The 25,800-nt window shown below is 41.1% G+C and overlaps 1 protein-coding gene across 8 annotated transcripts in view; it reads left to right on the top strand.

The window, feature by feature from the left end:
• Positions 1-25,800, top strand: part of RBFOX2 (RNA binding fox-1 homolog 2) — a gene marked incomplete at its 5' end in the record, with an annotated part of 172,613 nt that overhangs the window by 113,976 nt on the left and 32,837 nt on the right. For 7 of the 8 annotated variants that reach the window (XM_083859389.1, XM_083859387.1, XM_083859388.1 and 4 more), the window contains 2 exons: positions 7,876-8,022; positions 20,920-20,973. In XM_083859389.1, the coding sequence (XP_083715515.1) occupies positions 7,876-8,022; positions 20,920-20,973 (201 nt within the window). The remainder of the gene's footprint in view (positions 1-7,875; positions 8,023-20,919; positions 20,974-25,800) is intronic. The other variant, XM_083859390.1, reaches the window with a different exon arrangement.

Here is a 25,800-nt window from a genome sequence, read left to right as displayed (position 1 = left end):
GACATACATGTTCAGCCCATGTGGACAAGACTGTTATGCTTTAAGGCATCTTCTCCTTTAACCATTTTATCATCTTGCTCAAACAACAGTGCTAACTTTAATAGAGCAAAAAGCCATCACAGGTGAGGTATGAGCCTTCCCTCCTATTATTGTGACTGACGAGCACAGCTGCTGTCACATGTGTGAAGGCAATACCTCCGACTCAACAGCCAGTGGATTTTTTAACTGCTGACTTGAAGCCTGTGCTCCCATGGGATGATTCAGAAATTCCTTCAGCCGGACAGATAAGTTCCCTGCTTGCTTTTAAGAACAAGTCCTGTGATTGGTCATGTTGACAGAAGAGATAGAGATAGCAAAAGGTGTGGTCAGGTGGTGGGGATTTCCTGCTTTTCAGGCTGATAGCCTTTAGGATAATTGCAAAAGTAACAAAGAACATGGGGGTAGTTTAAAGGTCCCTCATGGAAAGAGGGCTTGATCGTGTTGGTAGGACATTACACAGTAATGTAATGTGGTCTGTAACAGAGTCCTTAAGACACAGGGTAGAAGCACCTTTTCATAGAAACTTAGCTGCTTAGCATTAGAGGTTAATGGTGGTGTCTGAGTTAGTAGACAGGGTTAATAGGTCTGTGAGCCTGAGGTCAAAGATCAGCAGTGAACTTACGTAAAATAAACTTTGAGAGTCAAAGTCCATGCCTTCCTACGCAGTCTAAAACCCTGAACAAAGGGGAATGACTGGTTGGTGTCATGAGCTGAGGATGAGCTTGGCTATGGAGGTCTGAATGTAGTGGAAAGCATTCAGAGGTCTCGGGATTGGGGCATGGAAAAAAAATTGGCATGGTAGTTGGTGTAATACAAACAGCTTCATGTTTTGGAATCTCTGTTTTAGGATCAAGTCTCATCTGTGGGGCTTTGTTTCTTGCCTGGCATGTGGCAGGAAGACCTCTGTCTTCCTGTCCAGGCATCTGTCCTTTCTCTTGATACTGTCCCAAAGCACAGCTGAAAGACCTGGATTAAAAATAGGCCGAGGTACAGGACCATATTTGGCTTACTTGGTCTGCCTGTTGCAGCTCTCTTCTTAAACAGTTGACGCTCAGCATTTCACTTACGTTGCTGGTTTGCCTGGTTTCTTCCCCCTTCTTGATTTACCTTAGTGCTCTCATCCCTAGTGGAAACACCCAGCACAGTTAGCTGCAAGGGGAGATGCTAATTAGGCTGCAGTACCTCTGGCAGCTGAGCTGATCTAAGAGATTCAGTGCTGTCAGAAAGGAGAGATCTGGCCCCAAGCACAAACTCCCACTCCTATTTACTGTCTCTGGCATTCCTTACATGAGCCACTTTAATTCACTGACCTGGCAGAAAGCTGTCCAATTCTTTTGCTGGGTTAATGAATTAGAGCAGCTCTTGGAGGGATCCAACAAATGCCATTGTTGCAAGGTAAGCATGTGGAGAGCATGGCCAGAAGCCGATAGCAATTGTCAGCTCTCTGCATCTTCTGGTACTCTACCCGCAGAGGGAAAATTAATCATCTGCTGAACTAAAAAAGCTTGCTTGATAGTAAATGCAATGCACTTAATACTGCAAGCTGATTATTCAACTTGTTTCTCTTGTTAATGTCAGACAGAAGAATTTGTATGTCTGTATAAATTATGGAATGCAGCTGGAGATATGGAAGTAGAGGAATAAGTTTATGTAAATTACTTTGCATGAAAATGGCAGGTGCTGTTGCCTTGGTGTTATGTTGTCATGAACTAGTATAAAGCATTATTTAATTACAGAGTATCGTGTCTCTACTTCTTGATGTGATGTACTGAAACGTATTTAACTCATCCTCTACACGATAAAGGGATATTGACTTTCAGATTCTCAAAGAAGACACATTTGTGGGGGGGGGCCGATATGTGCCCAGAAGCAAGACAGGGACGATGCTTGGTCATCTGGCTGTGCCTTGTGCATCTAGCAAGGGCTTAGAAAAAAGAGAGCAAATGACACCAAGGATTCCTCAATTGACTTTTGCAACACAGGGATGATGTTAGAATGAAGACTTCCCCTTGGGTATTTCTTGCCTAGACTGAATTTGCAGAATTTTCCTCTGTAATTACTTTTCATCCCTTTAGTAATTAAAGCAATTGCTCATGTGAGGTATTTCAGGTGAATAATATGTTTAATGAATATTGTCAGTTATTTTCTGGTACTGCTGAGCAGGTAGACATGAGGAAGAACTAGCTTCAAATAAGTAGTTTGCTGCTGGTTGTTCGACCACCTCAGCTTAGCAATTGCTGTCTTCAGGTTGCAAACCCTGACATTTAACATCAGGAGTTTGCTTTGAATATGAGGCAGATTGTCAGGACTTGCAGATTTGTGTCTAGTGAGGCAGATTTAAAAATGAGAAATGGGAAATCAATCAGTAAGTATCTTTACGTTAGAGTATATAGCTGTGGTACTTCTGCATGTTTCTTGAAGGTTTTAGCAGATCTAGCAGAAGTAGAGAAAGAGCTGTCAGGAATAAAGGTATATGACAAGTACCTAGAAGATTGGATGGTAAGGCAGCTAAAATATGGAGCGTTCCCATTTTTCACTTACTAGAATGCATGTGGGAAATAATTGGGTGCTATGATGAAAAAAGAACAGAGTTTGCTACTTATTTTATACTTATATCCATATAATGAAGAAATTAGCATTGCAGCACTTGTCCATGGGATGCTCGGCAAATTGAGGCATCAGCTGGCTTAATTTGCTGGAGAAAAGTCAGGAAGCATTTGCATTGTTCTTGCATCCTTCCACAGGTGCCATATATTTGTCTGCTGTAACTGTGTGGCAGTTGTTCTGCCACTGTCAATGGAGAGGTCTGGGGTGACCACTGTCTTGGTAAATGTTGCTGTCTCCTTTACCTTGTCAGGGCATCCCTGTTTTGTGAGGAATGGGCTGGATCTTTTGCTCACAAAAGGTTTGACAATCTGACCAGGAGAACAAGCCTTTAAGGGCTTCCATTTTACCACTTCATTGAGAGAGAAAAGAAAAAAATCCACTATAGAATACTGTTAGAAATACCCATCTTTGGGTTGAAAATGTTGCTGGGCACATCAGAGGTGTTGTGCAGCATAGGTAGCAAAGCTCCATATGTGCTTTCCTATATTAGGTTTGTGTTCTGTGAGGTATGTCTTTAATGATGAAAGAATAAAATGATTTAAGCTTCATATATCTGAAAATAGGTAACTAACAAAAAATATATATCAGAAAAAATATACCCTAAATTCACCTGACTGTATGGAAAATAGTAAAAAGCCTTGTAGAAGTTAATTGGTATGTTCTTAGAATTTTTTGGTCTGTTTTTTTAGCATACAGAATATTTTGGATAATAGTTAATTGTGCCTGTAAGTAGCCCCTATTTTTTTTTTTAATAACACTGCTGGCATCTTTAAAAAACCAACTACATTGATATAATTGTAAAATGATATTTACTGCTGTTGAAAAGTGATAATTAGCCCTAAGGTCTTTTGTCTGCTGAAAAAGTGTTTAAGCAGCTGAAATTCCCATGGCATTTGCTATTGCATGTGCGGGACCTCAAACCTATTTTGGTAGAGTGTGGTGAGGAAGGAGATGGGTTTTGTGTCTAGGGCCTAATTCTTCATTTGTTTTTCCATGAAACCTCCTCAGTGGGTATCTGTTCATTTGTGGGTGACTGGTTGTTTTAACACAGGTTCTTCACTAAAATTTTCCTGGTATCTTTTGTCGTAGAGATTTTTCTAAATTCTGTGCTTTGCTTCATGGTGGGAATATTGCCTTCTCTCAGTTGTAGCTTTTAGTCCTTGTCTCCATAGTTCTTCAAGCTCTTGATCCAAACAAGGTTGGGTGTTTGGTTTTGGCTTTTTTTTGGATTCAAGACTGATCAAGGAGCAGTGGAGTGAGCACAGTCTGTCTCCTGGATTTTCTAAGCCACTCAAATCTCCTTTTAAATATAGTTATTAGTTACAGTTTGTATTTTGTAAATATTTTCTTTGCAGTGATTTATAGCTCTTAACCTCCTTAGTATGATTCACAACATTTTGGACCGCCTGCTTCCTGGGGGAGAGAATGGGATTTTTTGGTTTTTTGTCTGGAACTTGGATCTGAAGCAGTTCCAGTTCTAGAAGCAAGTGGGAGATGGAAACAGAATGTGCTGGGTATGAATAATCTCTGTGTTGATCTGTTGCACCGGTGCTTGTCTGGCCCACTAGGGAGGCATCTCTGTCTAGCCATTCAGATGGAGATCTGCTCAGACCTCAGGTGGTGCTGCAGCCCCTGCCTTCCCTGCTGCTGAGGGGAAACCCTCAGCAATTGGTTGTTCATCACCTGCATTAGGATAAAGGAGACCAGTTGAGAAGTGGGAAGATGGTTGTAGAGCTGACCCCAAACCTTTTGGAACACCCTTGTGTTGCCAGATGTCTTCCTCCCCTTTTACATGTGTATGTGCATGAGTATAATCTATGCTTTTCTTTGCAGCTGCCTCTTCTTGCTTAGGACTTCCTTGCTGCTGGCAGGTATAAGGGAGGAGCTGACCTGGGGGCACAGGCAGCAAGGAGTTAAAAGTGAAGCACATGCTTTGCTGTCCTGTGCTCTGATGTGTTTCTCGGTGACCTTGAGCAGAGCTCAAAGCTTGCGTGTGCAGGCATGAATGGCATTATCACCTATATCAGTATATGTTACATAGACTATGCTGAGGAGGTGCAGTGAATCTGGTGCTGTTCCTAAATGTGAGACCTTTGCTGCAGCATGTCTGTATTGCCTATGACAGGCATTGGGACCTAGGGAGTGTGTATTAGTGCCCCTCCAAGCTGATTCTCTAGAGAAGAGAGAGGTCTTTTTCTTCACTGGGAAGTGCTGACAGAAGGTCAGAAGGAGCTCGAATGCTTTGTGGGGAAGGAGTCAAGATGGGGAGTGGGTACTTAGTAAAGTGAGGAGTTTCATCATTTGGCTTGGTTAGGGTAGCACTGCTGCCAGGCTCTGTTATGTGCTGCATGAGAACAGGCTTCAGGCCCTTCCTTTCATCTCCTTCCTAATGAATTAAGCCAAGTAATAACTGTAAAAAGAAGAAAAAAAATCTGAAGAAACTGGGTTTTTTTTCATTTATGTTGTAGCTGAATGTGTGGCGGTGGACAGATGTATTGAGCTAATGTTACAGGGGTTGAAAGTTCAAATCTTACCTTAGGGCCATGGATGATAGAGATGAGGGAGCTACAGAATGCCTAAGAGGATATTTAATGTTAAACTACTACTGAAAAATCAGGCTATGAAAGCATGAAGAGCATTTGGAGTCTCTCAGTATAGTTAAGAAAGTAAGGGTGGACCAAAATCCCTTTTCTTGGATCCCAAGATTCCTTCTATCATTTCTTCTCTTTGATGCATTTGCCTCACTGTATACATCTCACCTGCTGCAGAATAACTCCTGCAGCAGCTCTTTGCCTTATGAAGGAACAGCTGTGAGTGCTTTTGAGGATGGCAGTGTACATGCTACATTGCACCCTTGGTAAGAAAGGAGTTCTGCCCTGTGCCTGGGAGCAAATATATGGGAGAGGAGTGCAAACAACATTCTGGCTTCCTCCCCTGTAGAAACAGCAGGCCCAGTCCCATGCAACCTCTGTTTTAATGTAGCTGTCCCTTTTAGCAGGAATATTGGTGATTTTTGGCAGTACTCATTTGCAGGTGTTATATGCAGTGGTGATAGATAAGCTACTGCTGTGTTTTGTCTTTCTTGGACAGATGTGCCCTGAGGAGCAGAGGACTCTGATGGAGGCGTAAGAATTAAACCACTAAATAGTGTAGTGTGATTTAATTCCAAGCCAGCTGCATTGATTCTTCACCTAGGGTATAAGTTTGAAGAGTCTTTTTGTCATAGAGGTGATGGAAGGAGAAGAGGGGGAACATGCGGGGGACAGCTTTTAGATAAGATCAAAAGGAGGTTTCTGAAGTTTTTCTCAAAAATTTGATGTTTGGGGTGGTGGATGAATCTTAGACAAATAAAAATGCTTCATTCTACAGGGCTTCTCCTGAGACTTGCACAGCTATGGGAAGTAGACACACTTGTCAGGGCAGTATTGTCATTCTTCCTATCATAGATAATTTATGTTAACCAGATCAAACATGTTTTGTGCTGCATGCATAGCTCTACTGAAATGAAATGGAAAGCTGCCACTGCTTTGCTCAGCATGGCAAGACCCCAGTGCTTACTGTTTGTTTCCTCTTGTCTTTGTATATACACTTGATTTGTAACCAACACGTAAGTTCAAGGTCATATCTTTAAGTGGTATTTCTAGGCAGAAGATACTGTCTTAGTGTTGCCAATTGAGTTTATCTGTGAAGAGGTGTTTCCAAATGTTTGTGAAGTGTTGTGTATTGAATGATGTGCAGAGCAACCTAGCAAGTCCAGTCAATGGTTGGAGAATTAGTGTGGGCAACTCCCCTGAGATTTCTTTCATCGTTGGTACACAAATTGCATATTTAAAACAGGAGAAAACAAGGACCCAAACCAGCAGAAACCTCACCCCTACTCTGAGGTCCTTAATCCTACATGTTTTCTTGAAAATGCCTTAAAAAGACTGGCTCTTAGCAATTACAGTCTTTGCTTTATTGTAGGACTTCTTTTTACTTGATGTCTTAAGGAGGAAGTCAGGTTGGCATCTAAAGAGTTGAAATGGCACTTAAAAGTGCATCACATGGGTAGTCAAAGCTTGACTCCTAGGAGTCTGAGGCAAGCAGCAGGAGAGAGACTGAGTGAGTAGGTGCTCTTTGAATACCTTGGCTTGTCAGTGAATGCACTTGGAAAGGGGCAAGAGCAATAAAACTGACCAAATTGTGGTCTGCTTTGTTCTGTGGCTCTGAGATTTTGGGGTCATCTTTCTGACTGAGATCTGAAAAATGTTATTTTCTCATCAAGCCATTTTGCAAAGGGGCCTTGCCTTTATATTTAGTGCTGTACTCAAATTTTAGTACTTTTCAGTCTCAGCTCACACAGGCGGCTGAGATTCTGTTCGTTACTTTTCTCCTGCCAGTAATCTCTGTGCAGGCATTAGGACTCTCATCTGGCACACACATCTCCCTTATTCCTCTGCCTGCTTCTTGTACTTTTTCTGTGAACAAATACCTCTGGTGTACTCCTTGACCTCTCTTTGCCATGCCAGTCAGCGCTTGAGAGCAGTGGAACAAATTGCCTTTCTTAGCTGTGGATTTGGTAGCAAAAAGCAGCACTTGGAGTTTTTATAAATCTTGCAGTGGTGATGACTGTTTCCTGTCCCAGGGCTCACTTAAATGTATGAAAAAAAAATATTCAGAGACATCTGTAAGCTGTTCCTATGTGGACTTTACCATTTAATTATAGATCTTCTTTTGGGGTAATATTTCTCTGAAGGGAACTTGACAGAGCAGATGCCATTTTGCCTCAGGATGCACTTCTGGCATTGGCCCGGTGGAGAGCTGCCACTTCAGCTATGGGATTTTGATGATTGCATGAACAACCTGCCACATGAGATCAGAGTGGTGGTACTACCTCCCAGCACCAGGATATGAAAAATCCATCTCCCCATTAGAGCTTTCATATGGTGTCAGCTGAAGTGGGAAGAATGGGCTAAAAGAGAGAAGCAATTTAAGAAAACCAAAGACTAAGCTGGAAGGTGATAGGAGGGGAGGGAGGCTGAGATCTCATTAGTGTTTACTCATGGAAAGGGAGGGGAAGAACAACAGCTCAACTGCTATGTACTACTGGCTTTATCAAAATAATTGTCAAGTGCTAAATAGTTCCATTGCAAGTGCAGTGCTAGTACCTAAGAAGGGGTAGACAAGATGTACAAAATGAATTTGTGTGATTTTTACCTATGTGCACACTTTTGTCTTTTCTGATTTCAGCAGACAGAAGGAGGGGCACAGACAGATGGACAGCAATCACAGACACAGAGCAGTGAGAATACTGAGAGCAAATCTACTCCGAAACGACTTCATGTGTCTAACATTCCCTTCCGCTTTCGAGATCCTGACCTTCGGCAGATGTTTGGGGTAAGTTATGAGCACCTTTTCAGACATAGCAAATTATCCTCCATGGGTGGGACACCTGGTGCTGTGTATTTCTGTGAATGAAAAGCCCTTCCTCCTGAGTTTAGTCAGCACACTGTAATGCAGGATTAGGACAATTAGTAGTGTTTAAGTTAGCTGGTAAGCATATGGGAATTATAACAGTGTTCTTCCTATTAAGATATTCATAGAATCATAGAATGGTTTGGGTTGGAAGGGACCTTAAAGATTATCCTGTTCAAACACCCCTGCCATGGGCTGGTACGCCTTTCACTAGGTGTGCTTAGAGCTCAATCCAGCCTGGCTATGAACTCCTCCAGGGATGGGGCATGCACAACTGCTTGGGGCAACCCACAACTTCTCTGAGCAGCAATGTTCAGTGTAATCTAACAATTGGTTTGGGGAAAAAAAACCCAAAACAAAATGAAACACCTTATTTCTGAGTAAAGGCCAGGATTAAGCACTGACTTACTATATCTTTTTCAAAGCACTGTTTTTCAGTTGCATAGGAACATGCTGAAGTATTTATTTCCTTGTGATCCATTTCTGTGATGAAAGATGGCTGCAAACAATTTGCCAACTAATGATTGCATTTGGAAAGGCTAGTGCAAGTCAGATGGTATTTTACATTGTGTATGATATATGTTCTCTTTCTTTTGACTACATGGTTTGTCTTCCCTAGTCCTTGCATGCTATTCATGATTCTTGATTTATAAGCTCTTTGAGGAAGGGTTTGTTTATGTGAGTACACGTGGTGACTCATTCCATGTGAACACAGATAAACGAGCTAGATGTCTCATGACCTAACCTTCAGGTGAAGTTATCTATATGTCATATCATCATCATGAGCAATATTTGACTTGTTGATATAATTATAATATGATCCTTGGTTGATGGCATGTTTTAAAGTATTCAGAAATATTTATTATTATTTATGAAGTTATGCCTTTTTAAGGTGTAGTCCAAAGAATCTAAGTCAGGAAAGCCCAAAGCTTTTGTCACCTGAGGCTTGGAGTGTATACCTTGGTCCTCACTTATAGCAGCTGCTCCTCCATATTCTGCAGTATTTCTGTTTCAGTTGTTGCATCTCCTGAGCCATCTGTGTGGGTGTGTATGCATGCACAAAAGCACATGCTCGCGTGCAGAATAGAGTTGCAGTGTTGTAAATGTGTCTAATTCATGGACCTCAATGCTGTAAATGAGAGAAGAATTTGGCTTAGCTATACAGAGAGACCCGGCCAGGCTGAAGAAATGGGCTGAGGGAAATGTTAATATATTCAACAAGAGTGAATTTCAGGCCTTTCATCATACTCAACTTTCTGTGAACCAGACCCCCTGGTCCCTTTCTGCAGCACTCTTCTCTGGCATCTCATTCTCCAATCTGTCTGTACATCCAAGGTTGCCCTGTCCCAGGTTAAGAAACTGGCGCTTGTCTTTGTTAAACTTCATATGGTTGGTGATTGCCCAGCTCTGTAATTTGTCTAGGTCTCTTTGCAGGGCCGCTCTGCCTTTGTTTTACCAATTAGATACCAGGAAAATTTTAGGAGTTTTGTAAGGATGCTTAAATAGTGGAACACATTGCCCAGATGGGTTGTGGAACCTCTGTCCTTGAAGGTATCTGACTTGACTGGACACAGTCTGGCTGAAAAGATCTCATCATCTCATCATACCTGCTGTGAGCAGGGAATGCACTAAGTGATCTCTGGAGTCAGTTCCCAGCCAAAACCATGGATCTGTGATTCTGTTGCAAGAGGCCTGGGTTTACTTCCCTGTTGTTAGATTAGATTATTGTTATACTCTTGATTATTATACTTAGATTATTGTTATATTCTTGATTATTATACTTAGATTATTGTTATATTCTTGATGTCTATGGGAATGTTTTCAGAATTAAACTCATCTCCTGGCAGTCTGTGAATCTTCTGCTCTGCTTTTGTGGTTTTTCTAGCTTGCTTTTTGCTGTTGCAGGCTGTGCAGTAAGCAGTTCCATCCGGTTTGGACAAATGGTTGCTAAAAACACAGCCAGTTCTTGGATGACCTGCTACAATCTGTATTCATCACATCCTGCTCTGTGCTACGGCTGCTCCCTTTTCCTGGGAGCTGCATCTCCTGGGAGCTGCAATATAAATTGTACCCCCTTGCTGTCCCTTCTCCTGGGACTGGTGCTTAATTGACAACTAGCCTTTTCACACTTGTTCACCTTAATGCTTTTCTGCCATGTGCTCCTCGTGTGAGAGACATGGATAAGATGGAAATGACAAGGACATCCCTGTCCTGGTGACTCTTGCCTATGCTTTGCAAGTTGGGACACCCAGGCAGTTTAAATGAACTGCAGTCCTAAGAAGTGACTTGTAGAAAATGCAGCCTAATTACTTGCTTTAAGATTTCCTGTCATTTTTTGGGCCTATATGGTGCCCTTTTTGTGCATAGGAGGGATGGGGAATAATGCTGTATGAATTGGTTTCTGGTGTTCCTCTGGTGTTTATTTTTTCTCTAAACATCAAGTCAAGTTCCAGCACACTGATGTGATTTGAACTGGGTAAATTACATATTCCTTGTAAAACGTTTTGATAATTCACCTGGCCCTGTGGTTGCTGAGAGTTATGCCTGCCAGAAGAGTGTTTGTCTTCTGGGACACAAAACACCCCATGTGCCATTTTTCTGTAATAGAGAACTTTGCTACTTTGTCAAGGAAATAATGAATGAGTCTCACACATCTTCCTTTTTCTTTCAGTGCTGCTTCTCTCAGCATGCTCATAGCCTCAAGCAGGAAAGCATGCTCTCTGAATCCTGCTTGCTCCTATTTCTTTTTCAGGATCAGGATGCTTTCCTTTGGGTGACTCACTGAAACCTACCCTTTCTCCTAAAGGGGACTCATGGTTGTCTGAGTCTTCAGCCGTGACTAGTCTGTAACCCTCATCTTCTCCCCTTCCCTTCTGTATATCAGGTCACATCTCCTCAATGTCATATTTGAGAGACTCAAAATCCTTGCCTGGAGTGATTTTCCCAAGCTACTGTACAAAGAGAGAAATTGGGTAGACAGTAAAGCCGTGGAGGAAGAAATAAATGTGATGGTAGGGAGGGAGTAAAGAAGTCCCCTCAAGGATAGAACAGCATGCGAGAGGTCAGCCCAGTCCTGGGGCACAGAAATGCTTTTGTCCAGATTTGAGTAGAGGGGGACTTGAGACATGCTGTCCCATGTGTGATTTAATACATATTACATAATGCTTTCTTTCTAAACCTGCACTATTTGGCAGAGTTGCAAATGTGTTTCTTAACAAATCCGAATTATTTGGGTTCCGACCATCAACTATAATATGTTTCTAAGGGATCTTTAAGCTACCCTCAGGAATAGACCAAACATTTTCTTATATATATATATGCACCTTACAGGGAGGCAAATAATATGGCCTGCTTAAAACAGGTAATATTTACTTTACATTTCATGAGGCCAATGAAAAGACTTCCAGAAAGCTTCTAGTATGAGTAGGTCATTTTTTAATGCACACAGTTCTGCGCCCACTGTGGAATAAATCAATAGTTGACCTTGTTCTTGCAGATAAAGAAGAGTTAATAGCTGACCTGAAATCCCACCATTGCCTAGGTACCAGTGATTGCTATTGTCTGTATTTGCTTTGTGCAAACAGAATATGGCATCCGGCAGCACTGTAAGGAGCTTTAGAAGAGTCTGGTTCTTGGAGTTTAAACAATTGACAGGATAACTGCCCAGGAAGGTACCTTTAAAAGGGAAGTATTAATGGAAGCCATAAAGTATTCAGCAGCATCATACTGATGGCCAAGAAGGAGAGATTCCACAGTCGCTGAAACTGTGGTAATAAAACTCAAAGCATTCCGCACTTCAGGCAAGGAGGAGGAAATAAATAGCAGTGAATATTGGTGCAAACTTAAGCAAAGAAGCAGGTGAAAGTGTGCTAGTCATGGAGATACTGGTGACCTAAGTTTAGAAAATCCATCAGTTTTTTTACATGCAAAGATAAAAGGTCTACATATGGGTGCAGTATAAAATCAGGAGGTAGTTGTGTATTCTTGGGGGAAAACCCCAGAAACAACAGCAAACCAAAAAATCAAACAGGGAAAAAACAATCCCCAACTGATCGTGTTTAGAATTTGAGAGGGTATTTTTACGTCACCTGGTTTTCTACATAATTATTAACAGAGAAGGATGAAACAGTGCTCACTAATATTTCAAAACCAGCACATCTAGATAAGGTATGTCCAACAATACTACCCAAAGCAAGGAGCTCCATTATTCATTAATACTATTTTTTAGCCAATTCTTTTAAGCTAGGGGAGTTGCAGAGGGATGGAACACTGCCCACCAAGATTCACTATTGAAAAAAACTGAAAGGGATAACCCAAAGAGCTAAGAACTATCTGTCTTCTTTTTAATCCAAGATAAAAATAATTCTGCAGCATTTTAAAGAAGCCCATTAGAATCTGAAGAAACATGTTAGTATCTCTTTAGCAGATCTTTGAAATGTATGTCTTTGCAAACAAATGCTGTCTTGTCTATTTTGACAAGATATTGTACAAAGCAATACTGATAAAGTGAAACATTGCTCAGCCAGTTGAATTTGTCCAAGTGACCAGTTTTTAAGAAAAACAATACTTATCTCAAGCACAACACACATTAGAGGGATTAAAGACCTCTTTAATGATAGATAATATAAAAATAGTAGTTACTTGGGACATAGCTGTGATGAAGACTGTTTCTATTGTCAGTTTCCCCAGGGATCTGTTTCCATCTCTGTCCTGTTTACTATCTGTATCAGCCCATGGAGATGGTACTATTAAAACCTTGCCAGTAAGGTTTGCAGTTAAAAAAACTATTTGAGGAGGAGGAAAGAGACAGATAAGGTTACTGTTAGAGAATGAGTATAAATGCCTGGTTGACTGATGATAAATCCAACAAAAAACTGTTTGATGCAGCTCATTGCAGAGTACTGAGTATGTGGGAACTGGTCTGTGCTCTTAAGATGGAAAGCTTTCTTTGGAAAACACTGATTTGGAGAGTACTAGTGATTATTGAAGATAGTTGCTTCAATAATTCAAAGAGGTTATCAGGTGGAAGGAGGGACGTGATCTTCCTCATGTTCCAAATTGAAAAGACAGCGACTGCATAATTTTATTCAGTTCTGAGATCCATTTAAGACCAAAGGAAATGAACTAGGAGTTGGAAGGTGAATGGCTTTTTTAACTTGGCAAGGTATTAGGTACATTATTTACTCAGCTTATTAAAAAGAGATGTTAGGAGATGATAAGTAATTTCTATACAGATGCTTATATATGGGTAATACCTACTAACAAGGGGTTTAGGTCTTGTTTACAGTCACAAGATTTTCCAGCTGGAAGTTGAGATTTAACACAATTACCCTTGAAATAAGAAAAAAAATCATAGTTATTGGTGATTATTTGAACAATGGAACAGTTTGCCAGGGAGAAAAAGAGTTGCCATCAGTGTTAAAAGCAAATTAGCAACTCTTTTTTCAAAATCTTACTCTCCATTTTCTGAGGGACATTGTTTGGCTAATGTGTGCAAGCACTCTGACATGATGGTAGTCATGTTCTCCTACACTGGTGGTAAGATGTTCCCTTCCTTTCTGGACTGTGTATGCAGGAGAAAAGTTGATGTTTCCCCTCAACATATTTCTAGTCCTTTCAGCTTTGTGCTGTGATAGTTTCTGTGCTTGCACCTCATGGTTGGTAGCTTCTGCCCTTCCCTCTCATGCTTCAAGAAACAGTTTTCCTCCCAGTGTAAAATTGCCTGGGATAGTCTGGTCATTTCTGGACTTTTGAGTTGGATAGTCTTTGGAGTCTTCTGGTGAAGATAGAGACAGGGTTGGACAGCCTGCATGAAGGAAGATCCTTCTGTTCCCAAGCTGAATCTTGAATTATCTCCACAAAAACAAGCAAGTGAATTGTTTGGTAGTTCCTATGGATGTCTTTGCACAAAAAGTTTCTTACTCATTGTGAGAGCAACAGTATGAGGAGTCAGAATTGATGTTTCTCAGAATTGACTGTGGTGAAATACTCTTTGGTTAAGTGTAAAATAAAAACAAGGACAATGTTGATGATGTTTGCAGATGAAGGTGGATTAGCACAGTACAGGTTGTGAATCTTTGCAGACTCTGGCTTCAGATGGAGATCCTGCTTTTTAAAAAAGTTGCTCAATCCATAGCTTCTACTTGTAGACTGTTAGCTCCTTCTGCTGGGGAGCATAATCAGCCCAATTGATAAAGGGGTTTTGTGTGTTATCAGCTACAGTAGTAACAACACATAGATGTTTTCTATGAAGGTGACTATTATGTCCCATTTAATTAATTTCAGTTAATGAAGTTATTAATAATGTCATTTATTGCAGGTGACAGAATGGTAGCCACTTTTTTTTACATTGGAAAAGGATGACATAAAGGCAGGTAATGTTATCCTTTTCCTTCTCTAAGCATAATTCATATCTCTACTGCAAGGTTTTTTATGGTGCATGTTTGTGTTAGACCACTACTTTGTATGATCCAAGCAACAGAATTCTGCAAGCTCAGATACTCTTGGAAGCTCTTGCAGCCCTCAAACCTTGGCCTCTGAGGAAACATTCTGTCACTTTGCACTTCTGAAAATATCCTGGTGGATATAGTTTTTCATCCAACTTCATTCTGGTGTCAAGAGTGCAAAACACCTCCATAAGCCTATAGTTTGAGGCTAAAGCAATAACAAATTGGACTACAGCTCTTTGTCAGCAAGAATTTGTTAGAATTTTAAGTCTGTACTTGCCAGTAAATAAATTTAAACATAGAAGTAATTAGCGATACACAAGTATTGACAAGGGAAGAAGTACTTGCTTAAGTGTTAAGGTATGTAGGTAATAGTATGATAGAACAAGAAGCTCTGACCTGCAGGTGTTGATGCACTGGGGCCCAAAGTACAGCAATGGCACACTTGCTTAAAGGGACTGCTTTCTGAGTGGATTGGACACCCGAAGGAGGAGATTCTGTCTTCTGGATATCAAGATGTATTTTAGGTTTTTATCTTCTGGTATTACTGGCCACCAGTTGCATGTAATAAGTCCCATGTGCCAGTACTGGAGAACAAATATTCTGACACAAAGTGATCTCCCTGTGGCTTTGTTTCCAAGCTCTCCTTGTGATGACAGTGAACCCCAGCCCTGTCACAGGGTTTTTCACAGGGACTTTGTTCTCTTTGTTCTTGCTCGTGTTGGCTAGAGGTTATAAGACGTGCTGCTGATTATATTGATGCGTTTCACCTGAACATTTTCTGAAACTATCTTTCAAAAAAGACTTGTATGTTCAGTGCTGCTTGACCATTGTGCATTGTCTGGATGGTCATGGTGTGCAGGGACAGTGTGCCCCTGCAGCTGCCAGCAGCTCTTGTACTGTCTGTCTTGCTCTGAGAAAGCTCTCTGCTATCAATTTCTGTACTGACCCTCTGCTGGAAGGCAGCAATGACTGGGTCATACATTTATCTAAGATTTTTTTTTAGATGTTCTTTCGACTTTACTAGGAGAGTTTGCAGCAAGACTGTGCTGAATGTCATTTAGTAAATAGTGCTCTGCTGTAGCTGGATTAAATTGGATAAAAGGCCTGGATAAAATTACATGGAGTTGTCTTCTATTAACTCAGTTTCACATGGATTCAGTCTACATGCTAAGTACTCTCAAATTGATTTTGGAATGTATGCTGCTTTTGTGGGCATGGGTCCAAGTACCTTTTCTGCAGCATCAGTACCAAGTCACGCTGCAGTCACACCTCTGGGGAATGGCACAAAACAGGAACAAGGAGCTGGAAGTGTAGACCTGGAAGCTAGACTGGTGGTAAGATCTCTCTCTAGGTGGTGCCCTGTGGTAGTGTTCATTCCCATCTCTGTTTCATGTGAAAATCTTTTATTTGGGATTTGGAGAGCAACAAACAACTGAGAAAGTGTTTGTCATCATGTTTTGTTGTTTTTTGTGTTTGTTTTCTGGGATGGTTGTAGTCTGTAAATCCTGTTAGAAATCTGTTGTCTTTGTGTGGCTTCCTGTTAAAGTCTGGTTTCTCCAAAAATGTGTGTTTTGTTGGGCAACAGCTCAACCCTAGTAAGGGCTACTTTATGCTTGTTCAGTATCTGTTCACTTGATAAACTGTGCTAGTACTTTGGTTTATAAATCCTTGATGCTTCCGTCCTCCTGTCAGCAAAGCGTAGTGGTGTAGCTTGGCTGACCAGGGTTGGCCCTATTGCTTGAAGAAATGTGACTCAGCTTTGCGTGAGGAAGTTGGTGTGCTGACAGTGTAGTTCTGTCAGACCCCATACTGCCGTGACTAAGCACTGACTAATACACAGTATGATGGAGCCAGTTGTGCTCAGCTGAAGGTATATGCCATGGACCTGGGATGTAGAAAAAGGACTCTCTCTGTAGCATGGATCTATCCTGCTTAAAAAATGCTCTTGTTCATGTACCTCATGGTTTCCTGCACAGGATGTCGGTTTCTTGGCTATTTTGAATGTTGACCATCTTTAAGAATGGACTGTTTGACACCTTTGAAGTTTAGATAGCTCATTGGACTCATTTCTAAGTGAATTTTGTAGGGCTAATGAAGCTGCTTGGACATACGGAGTTCTCTTACAGGGATGAGGTTGTCACATGATGTCTCTCGTGATCTTTTGTTGTTCCATGATTTCTAGAGAATTTGCCTTGTACTCCCTGCTGTTTGCATCTTTAGGATTAAGTTATTTGTCTGGCACATTTTGGAGCTGATTTTGAAAGCTCTAGACAGGGACAGGAGTCAGGGCCAGCTGGAACAGAGCATATGGGAGGGGCCCTACCAAATTGTCAGTGCCTTGGAAGACAAAAGCTTTCTGGTGCCAGATCTCTCAAATTTATTATGTTTAATGTAGCTATGGCCTCAGCTGGAAAAATCTGTTGCCTTCATGACATCTGTGTGAAAAGAAACACACAGCATGCTTATCTTTCCTTGCACAATGCCCTTGCATCTATGATGAGGTAGACTGTGTTCAAGCAAGATGATTAGTTTCTGGTCATAACTCCTGTCTGTTCATACCTTTATGCTTCTTAAAAACTGTTACTTCCAACACTCCCTGCTGCCATTGTAGAGGGTCTAATTCTTATTTACCTGCTGTGTTAAAAATAACTGAAAGCTTGTCAAGTTCACTCCAGGGAAGAGACCATTAAAATAAAACAAGATTCTATAGCTCCTTTGCCATGGCATGACTGGAATAGCACGTGTGTATATTTTCTCATCACACATCACTGTATGAGCAGTTCAGGGAAGTGGCTTCTTGCAGGATCTGACATGGTAGGGAATGCTGGCCTCTAGGTCACGTGTAAGCTTTCTGAATCATGGTGAGGAGCATTGGAGACAGGTAGTCCTGCAATACTTTCTCCAGAGGCTGTGCAGAGTTCTAACTAGAAGTTCTTGGTAATCAGTGATTGAGCCAATCAAGTCTGTAGTGCACAGTGATTCATGTCTTAATTAGAGGGTTAGTCCTCATGGATGACTTAAGCATGGGAGTTGTTTTATTTGGCCAGTCCCTATGTCTTTTGAAAAATAAAAACATGCCTGTATATACTATATACCTGATTTAAAAAAAATTATTATGCGGGCACTTGGTGTTGACCCTTGTATTTAGATAGCCTAGCATTTCCTAGGCAAAAATTGTGACCTTTCACTAAGGAGATCTTAAAACTTGGATTGTTTGCCATAGACTGTTGACATTTGGTAGGCAAAGCACCATTGGAGAACAAAGTGCCTTTTTATGTTCCACTAAATTAGATTCAGCTTTGAAGGAGTTATAAATTGTTAAAATGAACTAGTTCTTTTTTCCCCACTTTCATTCTTCAGGAAAATTCTGGCATGCCAAAAAAAAGTGCCTTCTGGTGCCGGGACCTGCTGTAGCAATTGCAGCAGTGGGGACAAGAGGTGCCGTGTTAGGAGCTGTGGCAATAGCTGCAGCACAGCCTTGAAGAGCCCAGCACACATCCTTCTGCCTCACAGCCCTGCTTTCTTTCTTTTTCTTTCATGGAGCAAGAAACCCCTCCCCAGCAAACCTCTATTCAGCATTCAGTCCCCATTGTCTCTGCTCTTCTCTCCCAAGGAGGTCCTTCCCTCTTGCCTCTTCAAAAACACACAACTAGGAGAAAAGAGATTGCGGCAGTTTGCATGGGTGGATGTAACCCATTGCAGTAGATGTCAAGCCTGTATTTGCTGCAACCACAGGCTCTTAATTCTGTCATCTAGGAAACAGAGTACCGCCATCATCTCATAGGCAGGGCAGGCCATGCCACCTCTTGTACAGCTAGGTCAGACCTCTGGCATTCTGCGTCACTGCCGGCATTCTGTCAGCCACAAGAAGTTGAATGCACAGGACAGGGTTTCCCGTTGGTGTGGAAGCTCTGCACTGGTAGCTCAGCCCAGTGGGGCTGGCAGGCAGTGCTTGGCAGCACTACCCGAGGAACCACGCCCAGCTGGGTGCACAGAAAGGGGAGGATGGCTTGGCATAATTGTGCACCAGAAGCTGCACAGTTTGTTCTCTTTCAAGATGATTCTGAGGTAGATAATGGTGATTTTTTTTTTTTATGGCTTTGAAGAGTCTGAAAATAATTTTGGCATTTGCATTTGTCGAGAGCCTGGCTCTTTCAGTGTGTGTGGCAAGGCTAGGCAGCTGAGCTGATCTAGCAGGGGACAGATCCTGCTCTTGGGCAGAGTGTGCGCTCCCTTTTGTTTCTTGGAGCCGTAATGCTCACTGACCCTTCAAGCCACTGCAGATCAGTAAAGTGTCAGAATCTTTGTATGTATTCCTTTTCTTGGGCTAGGTTTTCACAGGATTGCTGAGCTATATCAGTTTATCTGCAGGTGAGAATGAAAACTGAGGCCACCTCTGGAAGGCTGGTGAGACCAGACAAGGAAGGATAAAGGACCAGGGACAGCCCTTCAGTAGCCACAAGCTGCTAAATTGATTCAGCCCCAGTCATGTAACGATGCTGAGATAGTCTACCAAGAAAGCAATCATGACAATCATGACTGATTCCTTTCATGGCAGTACCAAAGCTGTATGCAACAAAGAAAACAAAAAGCAATCAACAGTAACCTCCTTTATTGACAAGCCCACACCAAGTGTGGGATAGAAATAGAAAATATATTTCAGCTGTGATTGGCAGAGAAGTGGTCAAAAGAGGATCCAGCGTAGATCAAGCTTAAGCTGTTGAGATGTTGAGATTTCAAGGAAGATGCATGTTTACATTAGCATTATTCAAACTTGTGTAATATAGGATGTTGTGAATTCAGTTGTTCTTGGGATGAATAGAGGATCAAGTATTGTCCGTAAACAACAGAACAGTAAAAACAACATCTGTGAACCAAGATCTCCTTTTTAAGAATGGAGAAGGCAAGCAGACAGAAACTATAGCTAAAATAGTTGGATGTGTTTTGTTTGTTTGCAGACAATTGTGGAATACTTGTTCAAGGGACTCAGCAACTTTTTATTGCTAAGCATATTCAAAGCCTCTCCTCAGCCATCATGGCTCTTTGTTGTAAATGTTCCAGGTTATCAAATCTGGCCACAAGCCTTTCAAGAAGGGCACCCACAAAATGAGTATTATACCCATTTGACTCTGAATGCAACTGTTAAATTTGAAAAAAAGAGCAAATGCTATTTTAAGAATGCTGGGCAAAGGGGAGAGTGTCCTAGTGCCTGACCCTGTGTTCATTATCTTTTTTAACTGTGAAGCCATCCTTTATTTACTTATTGATCTTTCCTTCATTTGCTAGCAAACTTAAATCAAAACCGTGTTGGTGGAAACTCTCCTAAATAATGGGATTGGAAAAACTGATGTAGTATTTGTCTGAGTGCAGTATGTGAGTATGTGTCTCTAGAATGAAGACTACTCCATGTACATACTCCTAAAAATGACGTCTACACCTGTCTTTCTAGAGAGCAGACTTCCAGTTTGGAAATAGAATATTGACACTACTGGAGGACAGAGGACTGTGGGCCTCTGTTGAAGTGGTGGTACTTCTACCTCTAGGCTACTGTTTTGAGTCTGGCTGCTTCAGTACAATATTTTAATACATTCTTAGCAAGATGAAAGATGTAACCCATGATTCCACAGAAGTGGTAAATCTACTTCTCTGCTAAATAGGGAGCTCTTTGGAACTCTCAGTGCAGAGCTCTCCTTGGGGTCTTCAGGCTGAGGCAGAGGTCAGAATTCTATTACATGCATAGGTTGCATAGGTTGTTGACCACCTACTATATATCACAGGTTGAAGTTGAATGATGTTTTTCTGAAAAACAAACTCAACCTGCCATCAATTCTTTTGAAGGCTTGGACTTTTGGAAAATAGAGGGAAGGAAAGAAGCTTTAGTATTTGAAATCCTGAGGCTGGGAGTCTTAGGTTACTATCCCTTCCAGAGAAACATCACTGTTAAGTTTCTCTTTGTGATAGCCACTTCAGGAGGAAGCTGAAATGCTGCATTATATGTGAGAAATGTTGTTGGATATCTGAGATGAAATCATAGAACCATGTCTTAGATGAAATAGTAGAATGAGGAAGTGAAGAATTATTTAGATTAATGGGGGAAAGATTAACTTCCTCAAATCTCTAAAACTCTTCTAGAGATTGTTTTTCTTCCTTTAGATTTTTGTGAGAAAACCTGGAGTTTGTGACCAAGATGATCTGCATGTCTTAACCCAGGAGAATTGGGTCATATCACTGGAATTTTATGCCTTTGCCTGTATGTTAGAAATGGAAATACTCTCACCTACCTTCTTGCACTAATCCAGCCCCTGCAAAAGGTAGGAAAAATGGACTGCAAAAAATAATTTTTTTTTTCTTTTCCTTTGTCTCTCTGCAGCAATTCGGCAAAATCCTTGATGTAGAGATAATCTTTAATGAGCGTGGCTCAAAGGTAAGTGTTTTTGTACCCACTTCTCTTGTTTTAAATGCAGAGTAAAAGGCAGTTCATTGCCTAAAGAACATATTCTGTAGAAATCTGCAGGATTTAGTGTGATGGGGGAAGGGAAAAGCTATTTTGGAGACTGTCTTCTGTTCCCTCTGACTCGAGACACTGAGCATGGTCATTTCTGGGCAGCATGTACAAACGCTCAGAGATACTCCTGTCTGTCTGTGCGATCAGGTTCCCCAGCCTTTTGAACAAATAGGGACTCAGTCAGCTGAGCCTTCATACCAACCTGTTCCCATTGCAATGGCAATGGCTGCCCTGTGAGGAAAGCAGAATAAGGTAAAACAGCTTTGTGTGATGGGAGACTGTAAGAACAAAAGCTAAGTTCACCCCTATCCCTGCCATTTTCATTGCATTAAAATGCTTCTGTAGAAAATCTCGTATGTGAAAGGATTTTATTTACTGTTTTGCAGACTCACTTGGCACTTCTGAGATACTGATCTTTCATGTTTGAGATATTTGATGCCATATTATAAGCATCCTCATTCCACTTGCTCTGCCCCATGTGGACCTCTCCCACAGATTTTGCATTCATGCTCCTATTTTCTTCTTACAGATATATTAAGAGGCAAGTTTTGTTGAGGGATAATGGTAATAATTATTAAATAATAAATAATATTAAATTAATTAATAATATTAAATTAATAATATTAAATAATAAATAATTTATTTCTCTCGAGATGAGATTTCAAATGTTGCTCAGGTCAGCTGCAGAGAGATTCAGTGATCTCTGTCCTAATTGGCAATTGGTTCTCATCATGTAACCAGTATCACCACAATGACAAATTGCTGTGATTCTCTCTCTGCCCAGGAGGTTCAGCACTGGAATAGCAGGGAGTTTTGCAGGTCAGGAGCGAGGTGCATTGCCAAAGCTCTTATGGGGGAAGCTTGCACAGTGCATGTCTATACTCTGCTTGACTTAATCAATGCTAAGATTCCCATTTTCAATTAAAACAAAATTTCCCTCCTCCTCACACACACGTGTGTGCACATGTGTGCATGCACACAAAAGGCTTTGAAATTCAGCTAAGCAGTTTTGGTTTAGAGTCTATGCCTTTTGCTTGGATTTGAGGCCCACCGTTTTTATGGTGGCCTCTTTGCTTCAACATATATTCATTCTGGGGTATGTTCATGTTCAGAGCTCTCTGCAAATTTCCACCCATGTTGTCCAAGATGCATTTTGAAATTCTTCAGTCCTGTATTATCTGGAAACCAGAAAGCCATTCATCCGTTTACAAAAGACATGAGTTTTAGCCCTTTCCCCTCATCCTCTGTTTCTGCTTAATACTATTGTTTTGTTTTGTTTTTTAACAAGACAGTCTGAGCAAATAAATGTCTACATGGTTTGTTAGAGTTTTACTTCCCTGCATGGTTAAATATCTATATGCTTTACCAAAACAATCAGCTGTGCTGAATTTGTAAATATTTATTCTGCTCTCTGCTGTTCTTTTGATATTTATAGGCCAAAGCTACCTGTGAATTGCTCTTGATTTGAGTCATTATTGTTTGGTTTTGAGAATAGCCTCTGGCCTCTATCAAATCCCTACTTATTTAGACATTATTGCAAAAGAAAGAACAAAAATAACTGGCCTGGCAAAGTGTTCTTCATATCCCACTGGCTGTGCTTTCCAGAGCAGCGTTTTCATCTTCACACACGAACTTCACTCTCTCCTATCCATACAGCCCTGTGTATTAAACACCCACAGCTGCCCTTTCCCTTCTAGGCAACATTGACATTGAAGGCTTTTCTGTGAAGACTTGATTTATGACTATGAAAAGTACCTTCTTGTGCTGTTGCTAAAGCTCAAGGCTTCTGGTTTTCAGTTAAAACCAAAATTATTGCTGAAGAGTTCCTTAATGAATGTTACCCTGAACCCCTAATAAATATTTGAAAAAAAAAAAAAAGAAAAAGAAAAGAGATGTTTTTCTAGTCTTTATTAGCCATGCAGTTTTATACTGCTTTTTTGTCATCTTGCAGCAAAAAGCAGTTACAAAACTGGTAACCTGTATTGAGGGATGTCCAGAATCTGAACAGAATGAGAAAACAGCCAAAGAGTTATTTCATGGTATCTTTACATCCTTCTCACCCAAAATAATTTCTGTTTTAAAAAGAATGCAAGATTCTTCCTGCTTAGCATGAAAATGGGAGGCCCCAGTGTTTGAGTGGGGCATAGCTGCACGAAGCACCTGGTATTCACATAACAATGGAAAAACAAGTTTGGTGATCTGATGGTGAAGCAAAGGAAATGGATCTTTCTGGAAACCACTCACTCTTGGGTTTTTCCTCCACCTTAGGAAAAAAAAATCTGAATGCATTTTCCTGCCCTGTGGTTTGCATTCTAATCTAATGATATGAAACCTCTCTCTCTTCTTCTCCTCTCTTGGGAATCCGAAAGCAGATGCTCCTGCTGCCTGCCTTGTGCTGTGTTCTCAATGCTCCCTTCCCTTTCCTGGGTTCCTACTTGGAAGGGTTGTAGTGTTTTGTGTATATGTTTTGTAAATATTTTAAAGGTACAGTGGTAAATCCCAAACTGCCCTGGGTTTGCCCCCACCCATTGTATGATGGGGCTGAGCAGCGCTTTGTCACTGCCAAGCTGTGGCAGGAGAACTCTACTGGGATTGCTCCAGTGCTGGTCAGTAGGAGGGACTGGAGGAAGCGTTCAGGTAGCATTCTTCAGTTTGAATCCACCTGAGATGACCAGGCAGTTTTCTTCGACAGCCTGGGGAAGCTCTATCAAACTGGCTGCAACTTCAGGATCTCTGTGTACTTAAAAAGTTTGGTGACCAAAGAGAGAGCTGGGTGTGTCCATCACAGCCACCTCTCTCTCACCTCAGGTTCTTTCAGAAATGGTATTTGTTGACTTTCTCTATCACAGCAGCATAGAAAGCAGTTAATGAGTTTTCTTGCTTCTTCTCTCAAAGCAATGTGAATTCTTGTTTTGTAACTTCCTTTCTTCCCAGATTCAGTCTGTTTAGTAGGAATATGTGGACCCTGGTAGACCTCACGCTGATACTGCTTTGCTGTGTGAGAGAAACAAGATAAAAACTTCAAACATTCCTTGAATTACATTTTGTTTTCTTCTTGTTTAATAGAATTATGTCTATCTTCCATTGATGCGTTTGGCTTTTTTTGCTTTCTTCCAGGAAATTAGCTGTTTGTTTCATTTATCCTGTTTACCATTACATTTCTAGTTCTGACTGGTATAAACACCTTTAAATAACATTCTGCCCATCGTTGCAGTTTACCATGCACTTCAGTGAACCATGAATAAAACACCTCTAGAGGAAGTCGAGAGGGTTCCTGCTCCTTTTGTTAGTGGAGATGCAGCCTCTGGATGTGTATTTTGCCACTATTGTGCTGAATTGAACAAGTAGACATATTTGCAGTATTAATGCAGTCTGCCTGTGTAGTGAAGTACCCTGTGGCATTTGTAAAACTGCAGGGGAAGGGAATCCAAGCTCTTTGCTCACCAGCTGTGTACTGTGTGGCATTCCAAGATGTGCCCTCAATGACATTCAGAGACCAGGAGTACATCAGCACACAGCAAAATCCTGGCTGAATAGAGAGTATGGTTTGGTTGGTTGGTTGTTTTTTGGGGGTTTGTTTGTTTTGGGTTTGGGGTTGGTGTTTTTTTTGTTTGTTTTTTTTTTTTTTTTTTTTTTTTTTTTTTTTTTTTTTTTTGTTTTTTTTTTTTTTTTTTTTTAATATAACTTTTTACATGGTAAGAATTCATATTAGCACAGATGAGCTCATGATTTCAGGATACTCTAAGTTTATGTCCCTCACTGATTTCCACTTGGGAGACCCAGATCTCCGGGTTCTTATAGGACTACAGTGCTTAAAAGTGCTTCCTATTTATTGTAAAAATCAGTCGTATAGTGGGTTACGAGAGAAATTGCATCTGTTGGTGTTTCTTTAAATGGATTAGGTGTTTTGAGTTGAGCCACTCTTGTTTTGGACCTAGATTCCTCTCAGTGGGAAGCTGCTTATTACATAAAATGAATTAGAAGTCTTATTTTCATTTTAATTCTATTTTTATAGTTTTTGTTTAGATTTTGTCAGTTGAGTCAGAAATAGTGTTATTAATACAATGAGGTTTAAAAACAAATTAAGTACTGGTGACTTTCAGCATCACTTTCTCAGGTCACCCTTTAGGATGCCAGTGGCATGAAGGAGACATGACCAGTGTCCCTTTATCCTGGCTCAGTGGTTTCATGCCTTGAAGTCTGGAATACTGAACTAAAGAGATCAGTTAGTCCATACACTGAACTGATATATTTAAACTTGAATTTCAGGCTGAAGTTTATGGTTTCATAGTATAAGCTGATCTACTGCTCCTATGGGAGTGCTTTTCCACCAGTGCTCATTTCACTATGTAGGAAACTGGATCTAGGTGCTAAATTAGTAAGACACTGAGGTAGCAGGGAGAGAAATGAACTTGTCTTCAGCCAGTTCAGCCTGTTGAACTCACAGACCACACAGTGAGATCCAGGATTGTTGAAGGGAGGAGGAGCAGCACACACCTGGGGATCACTGGGGCCATGAAGCCCCTGTCCTGAGCTGGCTGGAGCTGCTCTTGAAGCCCTAGGCTCTTGCTGCCCACCAGTGCAGGCTGGGCTCCCACTCCTCACTGCTGGTCTCAGCCCCCTCTGCCGTTTCCCAGCAGGGATTGGCAGTGGTGCGGCTCAATCTGGATTGTGGAAATGATAAAGCTTAAAAATAGCCCTGCAGGTTTTTATGAAGATACACTTAAATTTTTTTTTAGTCAGGTT

The sequence above is a fragment of the Zosterops lateralis genome, assembly GCF_965231275.1.
Source record: "Zosterops lateralis genome assembly, chromosome: 4".
In the NCBI taxonomy this organism is placed as follows: domain Eukaryota; kingdom Metazoa; phylum Chordata; class Aves; order Passeriformes; family Zosteropidae; genus Zosterops; species Zosterops lateralis.
Note: the sequence above shows the minus strand (reverse complement) of the source record. Positions and strands in the feature narration are given on the sequence as shown.